General features: G+C 44.7%; 1 protein-coding gene across 1 annotated transcript in view; it reads left to right on the top strand.

Moving 5' to 3' along the window:
* The window catches only part of pcloa (piccolo presynaptic cytomatrix protein a), a 677,428-nt gene that overhangs the window by 531,723 nt on the left and 126,645 nt on the right, over positions 1-19,060 (top strand). The window contains exons 15-17 of the mRNA XM_070898375.1: positions 1,958-2,005; positions 3,036-3,166; positions 18,015-18,041. Coding sequence (XP_070754476.1) covers positions 1,958-2,005; positions 3,036-3,166; positions 18,015-18,041 — 206 coding nt within the window. The remainder of the gene's footprint in view (positions 1-1,957; positions 2,006-3,035; positions 3,167-18,014; positions 18,042-19,060) is intronic.

The raw sequence follows: 19,060 nt of genomic DNA, 5'->3' as shown, positions 1-19,060 counted from the left end.
TATGGTGTTGGTCCATCACTTGCCGTTTGCCGCAGTATAATAGGCGCCTAAACTGGCTTCCTTATCTCTTCCTCAGGGACTTCTGATCAACAACTGCTGATTTTGCTGTTTAAGTATTACAGAGGTTACGGATTCAGTTTAATGCGTTATACATTTGTGCTATACCTACATAAGCTAGTGTTACATAGGCAATTATACAGACCCTCCCGATACTAATAAGTTCACTACCTTCAGCATAATTCTGACCACCTATTTGCAACTTTTACAATTTATCCCTTACAGTATCATCAGCAAATTTGGATATATTACATTTGGTCCCCTCATATTGTGAATAGCTGAGGCCCAAACACCAATCCTTGCGGCACCCCATTAGTTACAGCCTGCCAAACTGAAAATGACCCGTTTATTCCTACTCTGTTTTCTGTCCGTTAACCAATCCTTAATCTATGCTAGTATATTACCCCCAATCCCATAAGCCCTAATTTTGTTTAATAACCTCTTGTGTGGCACCTTATCGAATGCCTTCTGCAAATCCAAATACACCACATCCACTGGTTCCCCCTTATCTATTCTGCTAGTTACAACCTCAAAAAATTCTAACAGATTTGTCAAGCATGATGAATCCATGTTGATTCTGCCCAACCTTATTATTATAATAGACTGGATTACCATCCTGTATCTAGCCCAAGAGACCTTAGTTGCTGTGTGGGCCTCGGTGATGAGTTTCAACGGGACATTTCACCATGATAGCTGCTGCTGACCTCATTACTTCCAGCAGGAGTCACTGGATCGTAATCAGCAGCAAGGACCTTGGCCAATTATTCTATTTCCGTACCCACCGATATTGAGGTCAGTTGTAGTGCCCCAGCTTCCGCAATACGATCAGGGATCAAACCTAAGTCCGTCCTGCTTTGTATCGATCTGCTACCGATTGGATAAACTCACTAAACTATCGGGAAGCAAAAGTAATGTGTTCCCAAGGGCTGGTAATGCAGCAATTTGCAATGATGGCCTTTAAACTCTGTCACTTTGTTTTGAATCTAGCCTGTTAATGAGATTGATATCTTTCTCTGATGGCTGAAATTAAGTTTATCAGTCAGAACATAGTTCTGACTGGTCATGAATCTAAAGCACAAACCTTCTCATAATCTAGAACAAAATGACACTGAATTGACAGTCCCACTGACGGACAGCTGGTTTGGGAAATGGAAGTAGCCCTGAAGGTGTTTTTCTAAAGCTGGCGTTAAGGTGCATTAAGGTCCAATGTATTCAGCCATACAGTATTGACCCAGGAATGTTTTGTACTGACAGCATGCCATAAAACTGGACAAATGTTTATCGAATGAGCCAAATGGCCTTTCCTTGTTGAACTCTGTTGTGTTTATGTGTTTCACTCTGTGGAACTGACCTTTTATCTGGGTAAACACAACATTTATGCAGAAATGTCGATCAATAGTAGTCACAGAGTACGTCTAGATTGTAGAGCACAATTCTGAAAGGATACAGGAGAGAGAGTACAAGGAGAGAAAGATTGAAGCGAAAAGAGTGAAAAACTAGCAGCGAGATACACAGAAGGGATACATAGCTCTGAAGCTGCAGTGCATGAAAAGGTTGCTCCTTCGCTTTGACATCATTACTGCTTTTTCCCAGCAACACTGTCAGGACATGTAATTAAAATGGTCTAGAGGAGCGGAATGGCAATCGGTAATTAATGAGCAACTGACCACAGAAATGGGAGATGAAAGAGAGAAACAGCATTGAAGCAAGGACAGCAATATAGAAAATATAAATATGAATTTCATAGCTTTCAATATTTTTCATGTATGGTTACATTTAAATCGGAAAACCAACCTACATTGCAGTGAAGTACCAGTTCCAGTTAAACAGTAACAATGACAGGAAATGTCTGAACATTTAAATAGGACAGCTTATGCATCTTATTTTCATTATTTTGCAGCCTCCTGAAACAGCAAGCAAGTCACATCCAATCACTGGTGAAATTCAGGTACATTCCAGCTGTCATTTTATCCTGTGCAGTTTATGCTTCATTCTTCTAACACTACACAGAACCAAACATGATTACTAAACTGAGATGTATTACAAAACCTGTCTGCTATTCTATTTTATATCTACATAAGATCATTGATCTGAAATCACATTGTAGATATATTGCACAACTCGGTACCACATTGAAGCTGAGCAAGGCAATAATTGCAGCATTATTCCATTCCTTGAATTGTAAGTCTCTCAATTTAAAGCAGCAAATAAATCTATGATATCATGTCGAGATGGTGCATAGTATGAAATATCCACAAGCGAGAGAATTGCAGGTCAGTTCGGAAGGTTTATCTTGTTTGTGTGGTAATGATAGAAGCAGTGTTATGTACGTGATTAAATTATGTTGCTTTTAGGGCTTAAAATGATCCTAGAGAATAAGTGGATATTTTCAAATGGAAATGGATTTGGAAACAGGAAAACCATTTCGGCTCCCACTGGAAAGTTGTATTGACACTGAAAGTCACACGCAGTTATCCCGAATCCAGCAAGTATGAGCTATGCCCCCACTCTGGCAGATGTAGAGTGAAAGGTCCGATTGAGGTCATAATAATCACAGTAAGATTTTATTCCATCCTGGCAAGTGACAGGTGCATTGTGATGGATAGCAAAAATACCAATGATTTGTTGAGTGTTAGACATAATTCAGATAGTTAGTCCAATGGATCCAGGGCACCTACAGCTCATCCTACATCCAGAACTTGGCTGTTGCATTGCACCTATTACATATTGTTGTGAAATCATAGAATGGTATTGGGCATAAAATGCTCTTGTCAATTTACTTCTGCAAACTACTGGAAGGTTTATGGAAATGTGCAGTTAGATATGGCAATAGGAGACGGAGAATTCAGTGGATAAGTTTACAGAATCAAAATTAATTAATTTATTGCATTTTGCAACTCACATCAAAAAATAACAACAAAAAAAGAGATGTCAACTCCTTTTTCTTACTGTCACTTGGAATCCTTTTTTGCCCTTAGTTACAAATGAACTATGACAAGCACATTGGAAACCTCATTGTTCATGTTCTGCAAGCCCGAAACCTTGCTCCAAGAGACAACAATGGCTATTCAGATCCATTTGTTAAGGTTTATCTTCTTCCAGGCAGAGGGTAAGGAAAGTATCGCATGAACAGTAATGTATATGCAAAATAAAACATTGTTCCCCTGATGCTCTTGTAAAAATGCTTTGGGCTGATATTAGATTAGTCATCCTTTGTACAATGTAGAACAGCAGTTAAATAATATTCACGGAGATTCCAGCCTTGCCACAGAAACTGCAGATTTTAAGGGCTACTAAGATGCTGGTTAGAGGTGCATTTTAAGTCTCTATAACCTTGGCAACACTATTACTTAAGTCCTCTGTGCACATCAAATAAAATTGAACAGAGAAGCTAACTCTGATCTAAAGGACTCCTGGTTGTGCGTTTGCTGTGTGTTAAAACTTTGTGTAAAGGTGTGGTGTGTTGCAATTTACCTGCGAGAAACAATTCTAATTGGGGCGGACACAATGCTGCCACTTGACTGTCGGAGTTATCTTCCAAGTCAGTTATCGTGAACTGCACGCAAATTATTTCGAGACGGCATAGGCTTGAAATCAGACCCTGGAACTGCAAATATTGTCCAAGATATTACCACCATGGTAGTAATATAAATCAGTGTGCTCTGTACAACAAAGATATTAGATTTTCTTAAACTTCCCCAACATATTGAATTTAGGATTGAATATGTGTAGAAAGCTCAAAGAAAAGGTTTTGAGGTGTTTCCAAAACCAAAAACTGCCCTGATCATTACAAAACTCGATTTTATACATTTGAAATCCAGAAAGCATTTTCTAGATATTGCTTAAGGCTTTTACTCACAGATTGTAGTTGCTGATTGAATTCATTAAGAAGGACATGAGATTCTCTGGCTAGAATGAGAGAAGCAACAAAAATATAGTGTATTCGTGAAGTAGAATCCAATTTTCACTTGTTCGAATCCATCCCAGGCCAAGATAATGTTTCCTCTTTCTCTCTGTCTCTGTAAGGAGCTTGGGCTGTCTCGAGCCAATTCCTAGGGTGTGTGCACCCACAGGGAAAGATACGTTTTGGACAAATTGAGATTAAATCACTCAAGGAGACAACAAGAATATGGTGTGAGAAATGGAAAAAATCACATGGGTGTAGTAAAGGATTGAATTAATGTACAACTTTGGAATTAAATAGTGAGCAAATTAATCTGAAAGTATTTGTTGCCTGTCAACACTTTGACATTTTTTACATTTACCATCACATATATTCCTCAACTTGGTAAGTAAAAAAATAATTTAACCCAAGATATGAAGGTTTTACTGACCGCCACAGACCGGCCATTCCTTTAGCCAGTACATAGCAAGCGCAGAGAGGGGCGTTTCTGGACTTTGTTTTTGGAATGAAACTGGGCAGGTGAAAGAGGTTTCAGAGGGAGAGCATTTTGGTGCCAGTGATCATAATTCAGTCAGATACAGGGTAGTTGTGGAAAAGGACAAAGCTAAACCAGGAACAAAAGTTCTCAATTGGGTAAAAGCCAATTTTACTAAGCTGAGATGTGCTTTAGCCAAAGTTGACTGGAAACAGCTACTGGAAGGTAAATCAGTATCAGAGCAGTGGGAGGCATTCAAGGAGGAGATCCGGAGGGTTCAGAGCAAGTATGTTCCCTTAAAGAAAAAATGTGGGACTAACAAATCTAGAGCCCCCTGGATATCAAGGGACATACAGGGTGGGATAAAGAAAACAAGGGAGGCTTATGACAGATACCGTGGACTCAATATGGGAGAAAATCTAGAGGACTATAGAAAGTACAGGGGTACAATTAAAAAGTACATTAGGAAAGCAAAAAGTGAGCATGAAAAAATGTTGGCAAGTAAAATCAAGGAAAAACCAAAGATATTTTATAAATACATTAAGAGCAAGAGGATAACTAAAGAGTAGAGCCTATTAGAGAACAAAAAGGTCATCATAGACGGTTCCTCGAACGAGGATGAATTGCTTCTACATGAGTTCACAGGTGTTTCAATGAAGAACCCGATATTCCAGTCCTCAACTCCAATTGAAAGGTGGAAGATGTCATTGCGTGGATTTTTTTAACATAGAAACATAGAAATTTACAGCGCAGAAGGAGGCCATTTCAGCCCATCGTGTCCGCGCTGGCCGACAAAGAGCCGCACGGCCCTCGGTCAGCAACCCTGAAGGTTACATATAAACCTCTGAACAATGAACAATGGCGGAAAGGTAAAGAGCACCCAGCCCAACCAGTCCGCCCCACACAACTGCAATACCCCATGTATCGCAACATTCTACACTCCACCCCAACCGGAGCCATGTGATCTCCTGGGAGAGGCAAAAAAACAAATAAAAACCCAGGCCAATTGGGAGAAAAAATCTGGGAAAATTCCTCTCCGACCCATCCAGGCGATCAAAACTATCCAGGAGATCACTCTGGCTATATTAGATTCCCTAAAGTACTTATCATTGTATCTGCGCCAGCCAACAAGAGGTTATCCAGTCTAATTCCACTTAGTAATCTGTGTGTGGAGGGAGAAGACGTGGGTATGGTTATTAATAAATACTTTGCGTCTGTTTTAACAAAGGAGAGGGGCGATGCAGACATCACAATCAGGGAGGAGTGTGAAACATTAGATGAAATAAACATAGTGAGAGAGGAAGTATCAAAGGGTTTAGCACCTTTGAAAGTGGATAAATTTCCAGGCCCGGATGAAATGTATTCCAGGCTGTTAAGAGAAGCAAAGGAGGAAATAGCAGAGGCTCTGACCATCATTTTCCAGTCCTCTCTGGCTACAGGTGAGGTGCCGGAGGACTAGACCTCGAATGTGGTACCTTTGTTTAAAAAGGGAGAAAGGGATAGGCCAAATAATTACAAGCCAGTCAGCCGAACCTCAGTGGTGGGAAAATTATTGGAAAAAATTCTGAGGGACAGGATAAATCTTCATTTAGAAAGACATGGATTAATCAGGGACAGTTAGCATGGATTTGTTAAGGGAAGGCTGTGTCTGACTAACTTGATTGAATTTTTTGAAGAGGTAACTAAGAGGGTCGATGAAGGCAGTGCGTACGATGCAGTGTATATGGAGTTTAGCAAGGCTTTTGATAATGTCCCATATGGCAGACTGGTCACGAAAGTAAAAGCCCATGGGATCTAGGGCAAAGTGACAAGTTGGATCCAAAATTGGCTCAGAGGCAGGAAGCAAAGGGTAATGGTTGATGGGTGTTTTAGTGACTGGAAGGCTGTTTCCAATGGGGTTCCACAGGGCTCAGTACCAGGTCCCTTGATTTTTGTGGTATATATGTCAATGATTTGAACTTGAATGTTGGACGTATGATTAAGAAGTTTGCAGATGAATCTAAAATCGGCCGTGTGGTTGATAATGAAGAAGAAAGCTGTGGACTGCAGGAAGATATCAATCAACTGGTCAGGTGGGCAGAACAGTGGCAAATGGAATTTAATCTGGAGAAGTGTGAGGTAATGCATTTGGGGAGGTCTAACAAGGAAAGGGAATACACATTAAATGGTAGGACACTGAGAAGTGTGGAGGAACAAAGGGACCTTGGAGTGCAGGTCCACAGATCCCTAAAGGTAGCAAGCCAGGTAGATAAGCTGGTTAAGAAGGCATACGGAATACTTGCCTTTATTAGCCGAGGTATGGAATACAAGAGCAGGGAAGTTCTGCTTGAACTGTATAAAACACTGGTTAGGCCACAGCGAGAGCAATGTGTGCAGTTCTGGTCACCACATTACAGGAAGGATGTGATTGCACTAGAGAGGGAACAGAGGAGATTTATGAGGATGCTGCCAGGACTGGAGAATCTTAGCCAATAGAACAGATTGGATAGGCTGGGTTTGTTTTCCTTGGAACAGAGGAAGCTCAGGGATGATCTTATTGAGGTGTATAGAATTATGAGGGGCCGGGATAGAGTGGATAGGAAGGACCCGTTTCCCTTGGCACAGGGGTCAACAATCAGGGGACATCGAGGGTGGTGGGGGTCTGGAACTAATTGCCTGAAAGGGTAATAGAGGCAGAAACCCTCACCACATTTAAGGGAAGCTTGTATGTGCACCTGAAGTGCTGTAACCTGCAGGGCTACGGACCGAGAGCTGGAAAGTGGGAATAGGCTAGATAGCTATTTGTCGGCCGGCACGGACACAATGGGCTAAAATGGCCTCCTTCTGTGCCATAAATTTCTATGATTGATTGATTTCCCCGAGCTCAAAGGTCAGGATAAGACAGCAGACACCCTTTTACTTTGCTCCAGGATTTCACTGCATCCTGAGGGAGTAGAGCCAACACAGCTATGATAGAGGCAGGAGGGTGTGTTCAGGACCACCTGCCTCATTTTCCTGGGCCTTGACCGACTGGGAACCCCAGTGCGGGGTACCCAATGAGATGATGTACAATGGCCTGCCAATGGACTCATGACTGAAAGGCCAGTGAGGCCTGGGGCTGTGCTTCAATTTGCTGCCCCTCTGCCAGTGCATGGCTTTGGCTGTGGGTGAGGCTGGGCCGGGTTCTCCAAGCTGCAATACCTGGCTCTGGACAGGAGCAGTGCAGTCTGGGTGTACGGCTGACAAGTGGCGGGCCGACCGGGACTCAGGAAAACCTATAAAAGAATATTTAAGAGTTGTTTATTTTTATCTGGTTGTTTGACTGTTGATCAGCTTAACCTGTTGTTTTCCACCTGAGCGGCTTCCGGCCTGAGAGCACCATCGGAGCAGGCCGGGGAGTGGAAGGAGCAGCGTGGCAGTGTACCACACGTGCTGGAGCAGGAGAGCAACGTCTGTGAAAAGTGACATCACCAAGATCCAGGTCGGTGATTGGAGCATGGGCAGGTACAGCAGGAGCGGCAAGGTCGGGGCGAAGGAGTTTCGAGAGATCGTAGAGGGACGTGATCCGGGCCCAGGAGAGGTGAGGGCCCAGGGGCAGCACGGGCCAGCCCACACTGTGATATGTGTGCGCACTGGGTCCGTGCAGCAGAGCTGGTCTCCAGTTGTTTTGGTTAACCCTTGTCACTGGACCAAGACCTCGCTCTGTCAAGCCCGTGTCGTGGCTGGTGTGCAACGGCCACCCCACGTTAAAACAATCCACGCACAGGTATCTTCCACCCTTCAACATGTAGTTCGGGATCTGGAATTTTAGGTCCTTCATTGAAACACCTGTGAACTTTTTGATGTGGAAGCAAGTCATCCTCGATTCGAGGGACTGCCGATGATGATGATATTTATTTTTATAACCCCTAAAATGTTACATCCAACTTTTGATTTGGGAAATAGGAATGTGGGTTAAATATCAATTTGTAAATAGCCAGCATTAACATCCCTAATTGCTACCAGGTATTGATTCAAATCTCAGGTTTGTTCATCACTCTAATCTATCTTTACAGCTGACGGCAATTTGAATCAATTCTCATCTTAGTGATAAGTTGGTTTCTGTAAAATTGGAAAGCATTCCACTTCAATGGAAGAAAAACGGAAGTTTCTGTAAGCAGATCTTTTAGCAGCAGATGCTGTTGTGTTCGAGTACGATCAGAATAGATCACAAAGGTTATTAATGACAACAGTACTTAATTCCACGGCACTAGTCCCCACAGATATGCATTAACACCGATTCCATTTGAACTCACTAACCAGAGCCTTCTGTCACGTTACATGAACACATTTGAAAACTTCTATTATAGCTAGTTATACCAGCAGGCATTGCGGTGTGTGGGAACAAGTTTTGAGTCTGATTCACTTCTCAGCTCCATGGAAGGAATATTTAAGTTTAAAACAATCGATGTCCCTTCTTTGTGCAAATGCTACACACCTCCTAATGGTACTATCCTCGTGGAAAATTATCTCAAAGGTCTTTTTATATTTTTTGATACAACGCAGTGATAATTTTGTCAAAAAACATCATTGTTCACTGTCATGTATTCAACTGTCATAGTAACCAATGTATAAACTGACCTAAGTTGTGCACCTTGAGAGCACTGACCACAAGGGGGTGAACTTGTGGGAGACACTCCTAACCTGGACTTCCCAGTATAAAAGGGGAAGCTCAACCCACTGTCTGTCTCTTTGGGTCTTGGTAATAAAGGTAACTGGTCACAGAGTGATCTTCTCTCAAGTATGGGCCTCGTGTGCATTTATACTGTATAGTAACGACATATTATTGGCGACAAGAATAGGATTTAAACCACGCGAGCATGGCCACGAGCAGCACAGAAGAGAGGTACTGTGTTGGTGATGAATGGGGCAACTTTATTGAGAGACTACAGCAAAGTTTTGTCACTAAGGAATGGCTGGGACAGGATTCGGCTGACAAATGCAGGGCTCATCTCCTGACGGTTTGTGGATACAGAACGTACTCCCTGATGAAGGACCTTCTAGCGCCAGAGAAGCCGGCGGACAAGACGTTCGAAGAGCTCAGTAAGTTGATCGGGGAACACCTTAAACCGGCGAGCAGCATGCACACAGCGAGACACCGGTTTTACACACACCGGCGGCGAGAAGAGCAAAACGTTCCAGACTTCGTGGCAGATCTCCGGCGACTGGCGAGCCGAAGTAAGTTCCCAGATGCATGCAGAGTGGAGATGCTGCGAGACTTTTTTATTGAGGGCATCAGGTACGCTGGGGTTTTCAGGAAACTGATTGAGACCAAAGACTTGATTTGGAAGCGGCGGCTCTGATAGCCCAGACAATTATTTCAGGGGAGGAAGAGACCAGAATGATTTATGGCAACAATCTTGGCTCAAATGCGGCAAACGACCAGGGAGTCAACATTGTTAACGCAGCACACAGTTCTCTAGGCAGACAAGGGCAATCGGACATGCCCCAACATGTAGTCGAACCCAAAGGGGGAACTCAACAGAGACAATGGCTAGCTGAACGATGATTCATGCCATCGCAATGGACAATGCAGCCAGTAATGGGGCCATCAGCACCTGTTAATGGTGTGCTTAAGGACAGTTACAGAGACAGAGATGATCGACTGGTAATGGATCTTTTTGTTTCCGACAATGGGGCCTCTAGCTCATGCTGGAGGTGTGGAGGCAAACACCCAGCCAGAGCTTGCAGGTATCAGTAATATACCTGCAGAAACTGCAATGTCAGAGTTCACTTGGCGCGTATGTGCAGGAAGCCTGCAGCCAGGTTGATGTACGAGGAGGACGGGCTCGATGTAAGCCCGATGAGGTCAAATAAATACTGGGGGAAATTGCTGGAAGCTGAAGTTCAGCGAGTTCATGTGGAGCACAAATACAGTTCATATACCAGGACGCCACCGATAATGATGAAAGTGCTCCTCAATGGCATCCCAGTACTAATGGAGCTGGACACGGGGTCCAGCCAGTCCCTGATGAGTATCAAACAGTTCGAAAGGTTGTTGGTGTCCAAGACCAGGAGGCCAAAATTATTGCCGATTGACGCACAGCTACGGACATACACAAAGGAGATCATTCCGATGCTAGGCAGCGCCATGGTAGTCGTGACCCACAACAATTCGGAGAACAGGTTGCAACTCTGGATTGTCCCTGAGGACAGTCCTGCACTACTGGGGAGGAGTTGGCTTGCTGTCATGAACTGGAAATGGGACGATGTCAATGCAATTTCTTCTTTGGAGCGAGTATCATGCTCACAGGTCCTGGACAAATTTGACTCATTATTTCAACCCGGTATTGGCACTTTCATGGGGACCAAGGGAGTGATTCACATAAACCCGGACGCCAGGCCAGTACACCACAAAGCCAGAGCAGTGCCATACGTGATGCGGGAAAAGATAGAATGCGAATTGGACCGCCTGCTGAGGGAAGGCATCATCTCGCCAGTTGAATTCAGTGACTGGGCGAGCCCAATCATGCCGGTGCTCAAGGCGGATGGGTCAGCCAGGATATGTGGCAATTATAAGGCCACCATCAATCGGGTGTCACTCCAAGACCAGTATCCGCTACCGAGAGCGGAGGACCTCTTTGCGATACTATCCGGTGGCAAACTTTTTCAAAATTGGACCTGACCTCAGCTTACATGACCCAGGAGCTGGTGAGTGAGTCGAAGAAGCTGACCACCATCACGGCACACAATGTAGTATCTCCAAATTTGCGGATGACACTAAGTTGGGTGGCAGTGTGAGCTGCGAGGAGGATGCTATGAGGCTGCAGAGTGACTTGGATAGGTTAGGTGAGTGGGCAAATGTATGGCAGATGAAGTATAATGTGGATAAATGTGAGGTTATCCACTTTGGTGGTAAAAACAGAGAGACAGACTATTATCTGAATGGTGACAGATTAGGAAAAGGGGAGGTGCAACGAGACCTGGGTGTCATGGTACATCAGTCATTGAAGGTTGGCATGCAGGTACAGCAGGCGGTTAAGAAAGCAAATGGCATGTTGGCCTTCATAGCGAGGGGATTTGAATACAGGGGCAGGGAGGTGCTACTACAGTTATACACGGCCTTGGTGAGGCCACACCTGGAGTATTGTGTACAGTTTTGGTCTCCTAACTTGAGGAAGGACATTCTTGCTATTGAGGGAGTGCACGAAGGTTCACCAGACTGATTCCCAGGATGGCGGGACTGACATATCAAGAAAGACTGGATCAACTTGGCTTATATTCACTGGAGTTCAGAAGAATGAGAGGGGATATCATAGAAACGTTTAAAATTCTGAAAGGTTTAGACAGGTTAGATGCAGGAAGAATGTTCCTGATGTTGGGGAAGTCCAGAACCAGGGGTCACAGTCTAAGGATAAGGGGTAAGCCATTTTGGGACCGAGATGAGGAGAAACTTCTTCATCCAGAGAGTGGTGAACCTGTGGAATTCTCTCTACCACAGGAAGTTGTTGAGGCCAATTCACTAAATATATTGAAAAAGGAGTTAGATGTAGTCCTCACTACTAGGGGGATCAAGGGGTATGGCGAGAAAGCAGGAATGGGGTACTGAAGTTGCATGTTCAGCCATGAACTCATTGAATGGTGGTGCAGGCTCGAAGGGCTGAATGGCCTACTCCTACACCTATTTTCTATGTTTCTATGTACAAGAGGTTGTTTGAGTATAACAGATGTCCGTTCGGGATTCGTTCGGCTGCCACGATCTTTCAGCGAAATATGGAAAGCCTCCTCATGTTGATTCCGAGGACGGTGGTTTTTCAAGACGACATCCTCATCACGGGTCGCGATACTGAAGAACACCTGGAGGAGGTGCTACGCAGACTGGACCGGGTAGGGCTGCGACTGAAAAAGGCGAAGTTCATCTTCTTAGCTCCAGAGGTAGCAGCAGACAGGATCAGACCTACTGCGTCCAAAACGGAAGCGATCCAGAGAGCACCCAGAACCCATAACACGACGGAGCTGCGTTCATTCCTGGGGCTCCTGAACTATTTTGGTAACTTTCTTCCCAATTTGAGCACGCTGTTAGAGCCGCTACACATGCTCGTACGCCAAGATCGTGATTGGGTCTGGGGGGACAGCCAGGAATGGGCTTTTGATGGAGCACGCAATTTGTTATATTCCAACAACCTGTTAACGCTATATGACCCGTGTTAGAAACTAGTTTTAACGTGTGATGCATCGTCCTAAGGTGTCAGGTGTGTGTTGCAGCATGTGAATTCCAATGGTCAGTTACAGCCAGTAGCTTATGCCTCCAGAAGTCTGTCCCAGGCAGAAAGGGGCTACGGGATTGGAGAAAAGGAAGCGCTAGCATGTGTATATGCAGTAAATAAAATGCACCAGTACCTGTTTGGCAGGAAATTTGAGCTGGAGACAGATCACAAACCTCTAACGTCCCTTTTGGCCGACAACAAGGCCATAAATGCGAATGCATCGTCCCGCATACAGAGATGGGCGCTTACATTAGCCGCCTATGACTACACAATTCGGCACAGACCGGGCACTGAAAACTGCACCGATGCACTCAGCAGGCTACCACTAGCCACCACTGAGGGGGCAGCTGAGCATGATGCTGAGATGGTCATGGCTGTTGAAGTTTTCGAAAGCGAAGGCTCACCTGTTACAGCCCGTCAGATTAAAGTCTGGACAAATACCCGCTACTGTCTTTAGTTAAGAAATGTGTCCTGAATGGGGACTGGGCAGCCACATATGGGGCATGCCCTGAGGAGTTTAAACCGTTTCATAGGCGCAAGGATGAACTCTCGATTCAGGCCGATTGCTTACTGTGGGGAAACCGAGTAGTCATGCCCCAGAAGGGCAGAGAGCTGTTTATCAGAGAACTTCACAATGAGCACCCGGGCATTGTCATGATGAAGGCAATTGCCAGGTCACACGTTTGGTGGCCAAGGATAGATGCAGGTGCAACATGTGTGCTCAGCTGGGCAACGCACCCAGGGAAGCCCCCCTTAGCCCCTGGTACTGGCCCGCCAAGCCATGGTCACGCAGCCATGTGGACTTCGCAGGTCCTTTCATGGGAAAATGTTTTTAGTTGTAATAGACGCCTACTCCAAATGGATTGAGTGTGCCATTTTAAATTCAAGCACATCCTCTGCCACGGTAGAAATTCTATGGGCAATGTTCTCCGCCCATGGTCTACCGGACGTCTTGGTCAGCGACAATGGCCCGTGCTTCACAAGCACTGAATTCCAGGACTTCATGGCAGGCAATGGAATTAACCATGTCAGAACGGCACCCTTCAAGCCGGCCTCAAACGGCCAGGCGGAACGAGCAGTGCAGATAATCAAACAGGGGATGCTCAGAATCCAAGGGGGTTCCCTACAAAGCCGCTTATCACGCCTCCTGTTGGCCAATAGATCCCGACCACACTCGCTCACAGGGGTTCCACCCGCAGAGCTGCTAATGAAAAGGACGCTCAAAACCAGGTTATCCCTTACACACCCTATTATGAAAGAAATTGTTGAGAGCAGGCATCATTCACAATGTGACTACCATGACAAGAATGCGAGGGCACGATGTATTGATGTCAATGACCCTGTTTTTGTCCTTAATTATGCTGCAGGGCCCAAATGGCTTGCAGGCACTGTGATTGCCAAAGAGGGGAATAGGGTTTTTGTAGTTAAACTTACCAATGGACAAAACTGCTGCAAACACGTGGATCAAACAAAAAGGAGGTTCAGCAACCCCATAGAAGAAGCAGAGGAAGAACAATACGTAGAGTTTACTCCACCACAGGTGACCGAACACCAGAACCAAGTGACAGAGAGCCCAGTCACTGTGGGCAGTCCAGACAGGCCTGAGGCACTGCAAACAGCAGACACTCAGGCCAGCGCCCAACAACCAGAGCCCCAACTCAGACGCTCTACAAGGGAACGTAAACCACCAGAGAGACTTAACCTGTGATCCCAATAAGACTTTGGGGGGCGGGGCGGTGATGTCATGTATTCAAATGTCATTGTAACCCATGTATAAGCTGACCTAAGTTGTACACCTTGAGAACACTGACCACAGGGGGCGAACTGGTGGGAGACACTCCTAACCTATACTTTCCGGTATAAAAGGGGAAGCTCCATCCACTGTCTGTCTCTTTGGGTCTTGGTAATAAAGGTAACTGGTCACAGAGTGACCTTCTCTCAAGTATGGGCCTCGTGTGCATTTATACTGTATTGTAAGGACATATTATTCACCATTAAACAATTGATGCCATTTTGACTGAGATGATTTATGTCACTTCTTTTCCCAACACAAGAGTTTTCGCAAGCATTTGTTCATGAAAATATTGCCTTTTAAATTACTGATCAAATCCAAACCTTTTCTTTGAATTTTCTGCACTGAAATGAATACTGTTCTTTGGGTATTGTTTAGCAAACTTTAGCTTGAAGGTCATGTCAGCTGTTTTCACTAAATGTTTAATATTACCAAAGATTTCAATTAACTAAAAATGCAACATAATAAAATCATGTAAGTGATCTAAAAGCAAAGAAGGATCAGGTTCTGAACATGTTAAGGGCTGACGGAATCGCCAGTTCTGACGAAAGGTCACCGACCTGAAACATTAACTCTGTTTCTCTCTCCACAGACGCTGCCTGACCCGCTGAGTATTTCCTGCATTCTCTTTTTTTATTTCACATTAAGGGGTGTGTTTTCCTCAGTTGCTAATCTTAGTAAAAAGCCAGACATGAGTGTAGAGCAATTCCTCCCTTTATACTCTTGTCTACCTTTGGCTAAAGTTACTGAGTGGAAAAAACGTCCCCTTGTGTGCAAACTGTACGTGGAATAATCTCATTAATAACATCAAATCACTCCGTGCTTATTCAACTAGTCATATTGAAATATAAAAATTAGACAGAAAAATTGTTCAAACAAAACTAAGACCAGCCAATGGAGTTCCGAATCTACCAATGTTTTCCCAAAGATTGGGACTTCAGTAAAATGTAGCCTTTCCGCTGTTGAGCCTAACCGGAATATTCCTCTCCAAAACAGCGCCACCCACTGCAACTGTTTCTGAAGCAGCTTTACTGGTGTGTAGCTACTAAATGGAGAATCAATTTTAGATTAAAATCCAGCACAAGGAATGATTTAGTGCGGGCTGGTGCTGTACAATGCTGGAAGGCCAGTTACCATGTCTGTGTCGCTATAGTTCCAGGTGTGAGATGGACCAATTCATCAAAAGGCCATCACAAATCCTCAGAAAAATGGTTTGAAGCAGAATTCACTGAAGATTAAAGAAGTGTAATATTCCTCCCTTCTCACCACATTGCTTTTATAAATGCCACGAAGAAATTATCTAAGTAAACCATTTAATAAAGAAGTGAAACTACCAGGTCGGCTTTCTGTATGGTATATATTGTTAATATTTTAAGGTCTCGATGTAATCCAAAAGGGTTCCCTCTTCACACTTGGGCCAAACTGCTTTCTAAAACTTCAGATTTGGGCCATCTGTATTTGATGTGGGCTGATTCTGAATAAAAGTTCTTCCGGATGTTCATTGTCCAATATGAGCTGTCACAAAAACGTGCAGTAGCCCCATTGTAAGCAATCGGCACATTGGGATTGGGAGGGGCCCATACCGGGGGGCGGGGCCCATACGGGGGGGGGGCCATACCGGGGGAGAGGGGCCCATACCGGGGGAGGGGCCCATACCCGAGGGAGGGGCCCATACCGGGGGAGGGGCCCATATTGGGGAAGGGGCCCATATTGGGGAAGGGGCCCATACCGGAGGAGGGGCAGTGAATACCGGGGTAGGGAGGGGCAGCGAATACCCGGGGGAGGGGCCCATATTGGGGAAGGGGCCCATACCGGAGGAGGGGCAGTGAATACCAGGGGGGGGGGAAGGGGCCCATACCGGGGGAGGGGCAGCGAATACCAGGGGGGGGGGAAGGGGCCCATACCGGGGGAGGGGCAGCGAATACCAGGGGAGGGTCCCATACCGGAGGAGGGGCCCATATTGGGGAAGGGGCCCATACCGGGGAGGGTCCGTGAATATCGGGGAGGGGCCGTGAATACCGGGGGAGGAGCAGTCAGCTCCGGGGGAGGGGCAGTGAATACTGGGGGAGGGGTCCATACTGGGGGAGAGGCAGTCCGCATTTGGGGGGTGGGGCGGGGGGAGAGGGCTCCATACTGGGGGAAGGGTGTAGTCCGCACCGGGGGAGGAGGAGCCCAAACCGGGAGGATGGATCCATCTGGGGGGGAGGAAAGGCCTATACGGGGGGAGGAGGGGCCTATACGGGGGGGAGGGGCCTATACCAGGGGGAGGAGGGGCATATACCGGGGGGAGGAGGGGCATATACCGGGGGGAGGAGGGGCCTATACCGGGGGGAGGAGGGGCATATACTGGGGGGAGGAGGGGCCCTCAGAGGACACACTGATGTAAGGGCCACAACAGTACTTTCCTTAAATATTAAATATATAGGGAAACATTTAGAGCAATGCTCCCAGCATATGCTGCTCCTTTATCTACAGAATATCAAATATGAAGCACGTGTCTCCTTACACCAGATACATTATTCATTCTGTCTTTTATGGAGACCTGTCTCCTGACCCACTGAGTCACTCAATGGAGCCATCCCAATCACATGACTTACTGGAGAAATCCGAGCTTCGGACAGTGGGCAGGATGTTCAATGGGTAGATGGGTGGTGACATTTACTGCAGCAATTATTTTCTGTTTCTGACTCCATATTTTGAATATTAAGAGTCTTTGTTGTGAGTATTAAGCTATTTTAGCAACCAAAATAAAGATTAATTTTATTGGAAAAGGGGCAAGATACCTGGGCCAGTAATGAACTGTACACTAAATGACAAACATATTTAAAAACCAGTTGATTGCCCTTCAAACGCATGACTGGAGTCCTTGCCTGTTCAGGATGGAATTCGGGAAGTGTACACGGACTGAAGCTATACTGTTGCCACTCTGCTGCCTCCTACATGTTGATAAAAGCAGTCCATAAATAATTTAACCTGACATCTATCAATAGCTTTACAAATGTTATAAGGAGAAGGCCATTTGGAATCCAACTTGAACCAAAACTTAACTTTTTTCAGAACATCTAAGCTGTTTAGGAAAACACTGGTGTTTGTTCTGGTCGGTGAAATTCCACAATATGGATGTGAAGTGAGGGCAGGATTGGACTCGGCGTTTGGTCTCCCATGACAAAGTAACCTATAAACACTCATTCTCTAGGATCGCACTTGGGCTGCAGTGGAGGGAGGAAAATAAAAATGTTTCCATATATATTCTATCAAATACTTAATTACAAATATTGTTTTTCTTTGCTCTTGGCCTGTTTTATTATATTAGATATTAATTTTAAATAGTGTACAGAGATTTGTATAATGCAGGGAGAAGGCTGGTAACTGTTTCATATTACATTAGCTGTTTTAGTATCCAAACTTAAATTCTTATTTCTCCTCCCCTCCCCTTCCTACATTTTAATATGAATTAGTTCACATGCTCAGCTTTACTTTCTATCTCACTCTGATTTGTTTGCCTTTGTGAATCTTCTTTCTATTTGCTCTGCTCTCTCCTCAACCCTTGGGCGTTTTCAGCCAAGTTATGGTTGTCCAGAATGCAAGGTAGTGTTTGCTTTTTTCTTCTGCTTGTGATTTCTGTTGAGCAGATCTTTCTGCAAGTTTTACTAACACGGCCGGGATGGACTGACTTTAGAGCTGGGTTTTCTTTGCTCATTTATATCTGGCTGTGTGGCAGAACGGGCATTAGTTATTTGTTGTACTAACCAGTAATTTTCCTGCTGACTGCTTAACCCTTCAAAATAAGAATGCACCTCTAAGGTTAGTCACTTCCTGAGTATAAATAAAACATGATTGTGACTTGATAATCTGACTTTGTTCCAGGAACAGTAGAAATATTGGTCTTCCATGGAAATTATGTAATGCAATAATGAGAACGAACCTCCAGTGTTCTGCCTTAGTTCCCATCTTTTATGCTGGTTCAGTAGAGTGCTTTTGACCTATGGGGGAAGGAAAAGGGAGAGAGTGAAAATACAGAACTAAGTCCAAATATGAATCCAGGTAAATTTGCTTGTTTCAGTCAAACCAAACTGCAACAACTTCCATCAGATCAACTTAGGTTCAGGGTTTTGTAAAATAGCAGATGTGGAGAAATCCGAAGGCCCTTGCCACAACTCCTTTATATCACCATTGTACCTTCAGTGGATACGATGTGCTCTTAAACAGAGAATTCTGTTTTACAATAAAACATCCGAAAATCAAACTAAAATCCTGAAAGCTAGTGATACTTGAAGAAATAGCATTGCTTCCTTTTTTACAGCTGATTCTCAGACACCATGCTACAGTCAGCCAGCATACAATTTGGTAATTAACTAAGGACAAAATTCAAACCTTTTTTACCTACCTATTGCATATATGTTGTTATCAAATGTGCATGTACAGTACACACCAGATGAAATCTGACAATTCGCTCTGGCTTTGTTCCCCTAATGTTCAATCTTGTGCAAACTGAAGCCCGTGGCCATATTTACCTCACAAATTCTGCCAGTCTGCACAAAAAGCCAAAGTAACTCAGTTCTATTCGCAACGATATTTTTTACTTCTTGGCTTGTCCTGTTTCAGTT

This window comes from Pristiophorus japonicus, chromosome 13 (genome assembly GCF_044704955.1).
Source record: "Pristiophorus japonicus isolate sPriJap1 chromosome 13, sPriJap1.hap1, whole genome shotgun sequence".
NCBI lineage: Eukaryota > Metazoa > Chordata > Chondrichthyes > Pristiophoridae > Pristiophorus > Pristiophorus japonicus.
This window is presented reverse-complemented; position numbering and strand designations above follow the sequence as displayed.